This window comes from Atractosteus spatula, chromosome 8 (genome assembly GCF_055471065.1).
Source record: "Atractosteus spatula isolate fAtrSpa1 chromosome 8, fAtrSpa1.hap1, whole genome shotgun sequence".
NCBI lineage: Eukaryota > Metazoa > Chordata > Actinopteri > Semionotiformes > Lepisosteidae > Atractosteus > Atractosteus spatula.
The window spans coordinates 3,650,576-3,659,603 of record NC_142713.1 but is presented as its reverse complement, the minus strand read 5'-3'; the positions used below and the strand labels follow the sequence as shown (position 1 = coordinate 3,659,603).

At 42.2% G+C, this 9,028-nt stretch overlaps 1 protein-coding gene across 1 annotated transcript in view; it reads left to right on the top strand.

Annotated features, from left to right (window-relative positions):
• Positions 1 to 255: 255 nt before the first annotated feature.
• The window catches only part of ano2b (anoctamin 2b), a 121,886-nt gene continuing 113,113 nt past the window's right edge, over positions 256 to 9,028 (top strand). The window contains exons 1-3 of the mRNA XM_088923468.1: positions 256 to 412; positions 3,504 to 3,676; positions 6,988 to 7,323. Of these exons, the coding sequence (XP_088779594.1) occupies positions 256 to 412; positions 3,504 to 3,676; positions 6,988 to 7,323 (666 nt within the window). The remainder of the gene's footprint in view (positions 413 to 3,503; positions 3,677 to 6,987; positions 7,324 to 9,028) is intronic.

The following is a 9,028-nucleotide window of genomic DNA, read 5'->3' as shown; positions in this document are numbered from 1 at the left end:
ACCCGGTTCATAAGGACTTTAAGCACCGCAACCGCTAACGAGCTGCTTAATTGCTTAAAAAGGCAACCTGAAACTCTTTATCGCCTAATTTTTTTTTTCTTCGTCAATGCAAGCTCTGGACAGCCCACTTGTGCCACTCCACTCGGAAGAAATGAGGAAAATGACAGCGGATGGAGGAGTCTGTCTCTCGTGATTAAAGAAGCAGAAGGCCAATTAGCCGAAGTTTGCCTTGTCTAAAGCCCTTTCAAAGCGGAGATGGAATTAGCTGCCAGAGCTGTCCGCAAATTAAGCCATTGCAGACCGAGGAGCAGACTGTACATAGTTACAACACAGCCACATCCTGTTACAGGCTTCTCCGCTCCCAGACCTGCGACCCTCCACACCATGGAAGACGGTTCAACACCGGTTAGCGGTAAGTGGGTCATTCTTGAGAATTTCGGGGGGTGTCGAGTAATTTCAGCGGTTTCTTCGGGAGTTGAAACCTTTCTGAACCTGCGTCTCCATACGCGGAGTCTATCCCTGGCTGGAATCGATTTGGGAAAAAAAGTACTTGCAAACGGACGATTAACGGATACTACTGTGTGCTTCGTCTCTAATCTACTTGCCCCAAATTTTATAAACTTGTCCCCCCCCTGTTTGCTGCCGAGGAGGGCAATTAAATTCTCTTGGCTTTAAAGGCGCATGCACAGTTTTTGCCTTTGGTTTTTGAAAGGGAATAATGAAGAGATGAGAAAGAAACGAAGACCACGTTACGTGGATTAGAACACGCAAATTACACTTAATATAATTAGCAAAATGCTAATCTGAGCTATTTTGAGACTGGTATACTGCTTACAGTAGGAAACAGTAATGGCGTGTAAGGGTAGTTGGTTTGTTTTCCGTTTTGCCTTTATTTGATCTGTCACAAACCCCTAAATTTTTTGTTTAATGCAGTTCTGGGAGATGCGGTAATTGCTTGTATGTTTGGATTTTTGTGCGATACTTTGCATTAGGAATTCAAGAGCTCTTGCTGTTCTTCTTATGATTAATTTAGGTGCCGCTTTTATCCAAAGCGACTTTCATTACACTCCTGTTAGTTCAAAGACTTTTTTTTCAAAACAATTTTTACTTTTTTTAATAGACACGGATATATTTCTTTGAACACATTAGAACGCAGTTTCATTATATACCTCGAAGACAGGGGCTTTTTTTTATTCAGTGCAAGGAATTTCAGCAATTAAAAAAAACATTAGTGATCTACTGTATATGCCATAGGATATACAGGGTATGTGAATACAAAATATAGATTTAGTATTTACATTCAGGATACATAGCGAAAGATGTAAGATGCATCTATACTGACTAATGGAATTATAGTCACTGTAAACTTAAGGTGGCACAGAGGCGCCGTTTTCAGCACTAGTAGTTAGTAGTTGATGTGCCGAGTGCATCAATTGTTGGGGTGTGGTCTGTGTGGAGTTTGCATGTTCTCTTCATGTTTGCGTGGGTTTCCTCCCACAGTTCCAGTACATACAGTACCGATGCCTGTAGGTCAATTGGCTTCTGTAGAAATTGGCTCTGGTGTGAGTGTTTGTGTCTGTGTGTGCCTTGCGATGGACTGGCGTCCCATCCAGGGTGTACACTGCCATGTGCCCGTTGCGTGCTAGGATAGGCTCCGGTTCCCCTGTGCCCCTGTCCTGGATGAAGTGGTTTCGGAAAACTTCGGTGGAGCACAAAAACGAAACAGCAATGAATACTGATTTCATGAAAAATGTTGAGGCCCTCCTGGAAAACAGTGCAACCAGAGGATGTTCGGCCAAGGTTTACAGAAAACTTCCTGTGAGCAAAGATTTCCTGTTGCCAGTCAAGATTACCTGCCACAGTACGCTAGGCGTCCTAATATACACGTTTAGGCGTGCATCACTCACATCTCATGTTTATTCTGGTTGCAGTGTCCTGCGCCAGTCTTCTGTCAACTCATCCTGTAACACTAGCAGGCTGTGTAAGGACATCAGTTTCAAAACCTCTTGACTCTCTCTCTTATTTCAATCATTTAGGTTGGGGTTTGCTTCTTGCGTTTTCCATCAGCTTGTTCAAAAACCGCCCCGTGACTCCTAGCTCACCTTCTTGAGCGCTCTGCTGGATGCTGACGAATTAAGTAATATTGCTCCTTCTGTCTTGATCCGTCTAATCTGGTTTGATTTGATTTAATTCCATTTGCTTTCCCTTTTTGGCTTCTGCCCCCAATCTGGGGGAAAATGCTCATTTGTAAATACATTCAGGTCCATGCTGTGGCCACTGGAGATCTGCGTGATGTTGACCTTTTGGACCTGCCTGTATGATGAGCCCATGTGTGACACTGAGACAGTGATGCTATACTGATGCTTCTCCTGCTGGTGCTGCAAGTTTTGCGGGCTCACCTGAGCCTGAAAACCCCAGGGGTCACAGTGCCTTGGCCTGAAAAGTACACCCTACCTCCGCAGTACTTGTCCATTTGCACATCACTGCTCGGGGAACCCCAAGTGACAGTCAGCTAATGACTTTGACTTGGCTTGGGCCAGAGACATCTACGCTACAGTGTTGCTGGCTGAGCCACTCGGTATTTCCCCTGTGTCTTGTGTGCTCACTGCTCATGTTGTTTGTGCACCAGTAAAAACAACCCCAACCCTTCAAGCCGGCAGACATTTTTGCCAAACTAGGTTCTTTTGCCTCTCAAATTCTTTTTCGTCTCGCGGCTCTGAAGTTCAAAGGACTGTTGCATTCGTCCCTTATGGTCTCCTTAAAACTCTTCTGATCAGCTTTTTTTAGTTGAATTTCTGTTTTATGTATTTACAAGGGGTTGGTCTGATGATCACACATTTAATAGGCACGACTCTGCCCACAAACCTGTACGTCACTGTTGTGGAAATTTTAAGTTGGCAGCAAAGCTGAATAAGGTAAGGAAACAATCGATCGTAAAATTTGAAACAGTCAGCCCTTTTTGTTGAAAGAGAGTTTTCTTTGATCTCTTGTGGTTATGGGCTTCACCCAGCTGTGCAATATGTGCTTCACTTCTTGCAGTTCTTGGGTTTAAGTGCTTTAAATCACACAAAATCAGTTAAAAACTGTTATTGGTATTCAGAGAAGGACAGGTTTATTTGGAATAAAAAAGTCCAGTACCAAGCATATTATTTTTCATATTGATAAACTGTCACAAACTCTTCTCTTATTAATCTAATATGGTTAAGCAGTTTGTGTAAACCATGATAAAAAAATAGTGTGATGTAGAAAAACACACTATTTGGTCTTTGTTAGTTGATTTAACCATTTTATTTCTGTTTTTTCATCATTTAAAAAAAAAACATGCTTTCTTTTACATCGTTCATTCTTATCAATTTTAAATTGAAAGTTACAGTAAGTCCCTGGCTGTAGCTGTCCAAGGTACTGAATTCACAATGAACTACTGTACGTTTTCCCTTTTTTTGGAAGTTCCTGTACCTTTAAAAGCATAAAAAAAGACTAACGTTCTGCTTTTTTTTCCGCAGATACTCCAAACGCACGAGTGGAATGTGTAAAACCGTCGACGGCGGTCAGTGAGTCGTCTTCAATTCACAGCGACCGCTTCCTTTCCGTCCCACGGGAGTTTTCCGAGCTGGATCTCCACACAGTCAATGGTGCTTTCAACCCCTCTGACTACTTCGAGGACCAGAATGAAGCTGTATGTATGGCCCCCATATGGCTGTATTGAGTGGAAGAAGAGAACCAGATTCACTTCATAAAAAATTATAGACAGCAGTTGAAATGTGCAAGCAACGGTTCAGAGCTGTTTCTGGGATTACAGTATAGAGTATATTGCATTTTTATGTTCATTTATATTTGGAAAGGCTTTGAAATGGTTTGTGTATTTTTCAATCTTGCCTATATTTACATACTTTATGCTATTTCCTTTAACAATGTAGAGTCTGCTACTCACCCTTGCAGCAGTATTTATTTTGAAACGGAGCAGAGAGATTCCCAGAAAAAGCAATGCAGTCCAATCCAATCCTGTTGAGTGTTGCTGACTTGGAATAATTCTTACCTTATAATGAATTACCTTATACATGTTTATTTGGGTTTGGAACATGACATTAGACTGTCAGTTGAAATACTCTAATCTTTTTGTACCGAAGAAACCACAACCAAAGAAATCCTTAGATCAGAGAATTTTGTGCTCAAATGTTTTCTCAGTATTTCAGTGCATCAATTGATGAGTATCTCTATGAGTGCATATCATTGTCTTTGTAACAGAACACTTATGCATCTGATGCGCTTATACAATACAGTACAAATATTAAATACAATCACATTTCTTCCATAGAAATTATCTGTGCAGTACATTGCTTAACCAACCAGAGCAGTCGAACAAGTAGCTTACTTTGGGCCATTAACTGACTTGAAATTTCATTATAGAATCAATTGTTTCCTGAAGTGCTTCAAAGCTTTTGCTGTATGTCCTGCGGTTTCCCTCCCCTTCATAAATTAGCACCAAGCAGTTTAATTGTCAGCTGTGTTGCCACACTCTCTTTTGAATTAACTACTTTGATAATGGAAATGGGTCGTTAGTGCTAAATTAAAAAATACCTTTTCCGCTAGCTGCTAAATCTTTTCAGTCTTTTTGTATTTCTACACAATTATTTTTTTTAGTGTACTGAAGATACTGTACCTTAATATGATAATTATCTGCCTTTATATCTGTAGAGTTATTATAAATGATTATACATGATTTATATTTATTGAACATATATGTATTCACCACATTTATAAGGTTTCAATCCTTCAGCTCTTTCTCACTAAAAAGCAGTAATTCACATCAGACATGAAAATAATTAAACGTATTACATATTGCACAGAGTGCTGAAGTTCTGCATCAGAACATTAAACAAGGATACAAATAAGAAGTGGTCAATTGGCCTTTCTAATGTGATTGGTAGCTAATTTATCCTATCCATTTCTTGGAAGAAGTCAGGCTTGTTCCATACTCCCACAACCTTTGTGTAAAGAAGTGCCTCTTGTTCTTGGTAGGACAGTACAGTATGTGCACTTCCATATAGTTTCCACTTGTGCTCTCAGGTTCCCGTTTCACTGCTCTTTGTGAAGAAGTTCACTGTGTTGGCTTTCCAGTGCCTTTGAGGTGTTTATTTTACTCTTTAAAAAAATAATTAATCTCGCAGTGTTAACACAGTACTGTACATGTACGTACTGTACACCCGTTTACACCTGAGGTGTAAATTCTTCGTCCAGCCGTTAGAGGTCGTGGCAGGTGGGGAGAGTTTTGGTGTCTGGGATTCTTCTGCGCACGCAGCAGAGAGGGTGGTTTAAAAATGTCGAACCGTGCTGACGTGCTTAAGCTTTTCTTTCTGATAAAATCTGCACTACTCCAGAAACATTCGTCTGTGTTTTGTGTTGACTTAACCATGCACTGCGTCGTGATTCACAAAATAGAAGCAACTTTACAGGAAAGTGCCAGAATATACGATTGCAATTTGCGCAAATGTCAAGCAACTCAGACAATATACTCTTATGCAATATACTTTATAAGCCGTCAAGGCATAATTCAAAAGAATTCGTATCAGAAACTTCGAGAATTGTATGTTTCTGTGTTCTTCGCGTTATGTGCAGTATCTGTGCTGGGTTCCTTGTGTGAGTTTCGGAAACTGAGACACTGCAGCTCTAAAAAAATGGAGGAAATTGCAATCTCGGTATCGAAGGTCTTTCTTTTAATTTCAAGTTAACAGAAATAATGAATATATACTCTGTGTGTGTGTATATAATATATACTCCTTGGAAATCTGGTTTAAGATATAAGGGCCTTTATGATGTTCGGTGGACAACTAATTAATGTCTGTGACCATACTGTTATAGTTCTTTATTTTAAATCGAATTTAGGAGCCCCAACGCAGAAACTGCAAAGAACTGACATCTATACGGTACATCTCGTTGCTCCAAAGAGTGAAAGTCCACATCCCGTACTGTAGTTGACGTTTTCTGGATGGTGCTCCAGTTGTGTCCATTTTAAAATTTTAAGTGTGTGGGTGTTGAAACCGTCAGGCGAAATCGGCAGTACGCACTTCACAGTACCTGCACAAGAAGACGGCGCAAACGAATTGTAATCTTTCAGTTCAGGGCATAAAACCCCTCAGGCGCTTCAGTAGGGTTTTCTGCAAAAGGAAGAAACCGGTTCCGAGCTGAGAGCTGTTGATCTGAGGCCTCTAAATAAAAAAAATATATATATACTGTATATATGCACATATCACGAAGCAACAGATGATAATTAGGTTGCTATAGGGCACACCCTGGAGCCGGTTTGTTCCAGACAAGTGTCTTGGGCATCCAGAGGCAGCATCCTCCGTTAACGCAGAGTTTCTATGGTGATCGGCAGTTGAACCACAGCCTGCCTTAGTCCCGACGAACTGTTAGCAGAGTGCAGCGCCCGAATCTGAGCAGATGGATTTCGTATGCCTTATTGTGAGACGTTAAAGCGCCTGTTGACAGCTGGTCTGCATTGTCCAACTTCTTCTGGGAGAATTTAAAAAAAAAACATCGGGATGAGTTAACTGCACCTCTTTTTTTTGTGCCTTAGAAGGTCGTGGTTTTGTTCTTTTGGAAAAAGAACATGTTGGAGTCGCAAAGTATTAATAAAATCCCCGTAAGTACGTGGACGGGAATGCAATCGGGATAACTCGCATTTTGCTGGAGGTTAGGGGATTGCAAGCTTGGGAATGCCCTGCAGAAAGCTTTTCTGTTGAAAATCTGGGGGGAAACTGCCAGTTCCTTGATACACCTGCAAAACGTTTTGTTTCGGTTTTTGTTAATAGGGTGCATGGAAATATGTTTCAGGATGTCACATTTTCATTTGTTAGTTGAGTTTTTTTTAAATTTAAAAGTGTCATTTAGTGATTAATTCCATATTTGGGAATGAGACACGATGACATTTTTTTTTAGGGAATTTCGATAACGCACGCAATGTAATGTTCTTTTTTTTTTTTTCAGATTGTCAACAACTTCCTCGACGCGGCGCAGCCGGACACAAGGAATGGTTTGTACTTTAGTGACGGAAAAAGAAAAGTGGACTACGTCTTAGCCTACCACTACCGAAAGCGCAGCCCCCCGCTGAGCACGCCGGGCGCCCTGGGGCTGGCGGTGATCTCCAACGGTAGCTATGGGAACCCAGACGAGAAGAAAGACACCCAGGCGGTGCACAGCTCCCAGGACGTGGTGGTGGACGTGACGCCCCAGGACGCTGTGGAGGAGGAGAAAATGCGGAGCAGGGAAGAGTTTGAGAAGAACCTCATGGAAGCGGGACTGGAAATGGAAAAGGATAAGGAGGTAGGGACGCCCACCACCTTTGGGAGGTAGCCGGAGTGCATGGCGAAAACATGCAATCTCCACTCGGACAGCATCCCAGGTCCAGAATTAAGACCAGGGCCCCAGTGCTGTGAGGCAGCAATGCTTACCCTGCCCCCACTGCCTCACACTCACTGATCCATAATTCATTATACCATTCAAATTTTAGGAGACGTTAGAAAGTCCCCCACAGACATACAGTCAGGCCATTCTATTCATACTGTACGTGGTGTCGTCACAATCTTTGCAGATATTAAACCAGAACAAGCTTTGAAATGTGCAATAATCTATAGGCAATCGGCAAGTATTTATAAACTTTAATATTGCTAATTACTGTATTTGCTGGTGAGAAGTGTTTTTAGAGGTGTCCTGTATGCTCCTGAACAAATCCAAATTTTTCATGTGACCCTCAGCCACCTTGGTATGAAAGCGTGATCCAGACACCCACCTCTCTTCGTGTAATGAAGTGTTTCCTACTCGCTCGTCTAAATGGATTCCTTTTTCGTTCCTGGTTGTGACCCTATGTGCTTAGTTTCGCTACTGAGTGTCCCCTGGGTTGATCCCCAACCATACATTTGAACATTTTAGATGCTTGGATGAAATCTTCTCTAGATCTCCCTTGTCCTACAATAAAGACATGCAGCTTCTTGATCTTGTCTGACCTTAATGCTGTTTAAGGCTGGGCCTGGTCAATAGTGGCGTGTGAGGCCTGAAAAGAAAACCAGGCTGATGTAAGATAAGAGAGAGAGAGAGAGAGAGATCAGATCACTTTATTGGCCATGTACAATTTCTTGCAATAGGAATTTGTCTTGTTCACAGACCCCAGCTTGCTCTCCATGAGACACACAGACAGGGAGAGAAGCTGGGGGTCAGAGCGCAGGCTCAGCCGTTTATGCAGCGCCCCTGGAGCAGCTGGGGCGAAGGGTCTTGATCAAGGGCCCCAACGGAGTAGGATTCCTCTGCCGGCCACGGGATGTGAACCGGCAACCTCCCAGCCACAGGCGCAGATCCTTAGCCACAGGGCCACTGCACCGCCCCAAGCCATGCCCCATTTAAGAAGCGTTGGTAGTCTAGTAGGTGGCACACAGCCTGTGGACAAGGGGACACTGTTCAGCAGCCAGGTTGCATCCCTACTGATCCATCAAGTCATGTCAAGTGGCCATAGAAACAGGAATCGGGAAGCAGTGGTTTGCAGTCAGACCTGTCAACAGGATCATAAGAACGGATGGATTTTGAAATGGAGTAACACAAATGGGCAGAAATGTGGGTTTCCAGGACGAGAAAATCAGAAAATCCTTCACCTACACTTAAGTAATCCACAGGATTCATTTTAGTCGAGAGTCAGACTGTGATAGCCAGTCTCGCAATGGGATGTCCTTCCTCTATAGAAACCATGCTGTTGATAAAAGTGATGCACTTTGGCTACATGTCATGCTGAAATATGAAACTGTGTGCAGTATCGTACGTCTTAGTACTCATGGTACAGTTCGGGCCTGTGTATTGATCAATTCACCATTGTGGCTGACTAACTTTGACAAACTTAATTTGTTAATCTTTTCTTATCATTGCGCCTTCCTAAATTTAGAAAACAGTTCAGTATTTAACCTGGCAGACTTTAGGCTGCTACCAAACAATGCATCAGGCTTTTTATATAGAACATTGCATGCTACAGTAGATAAACATCATG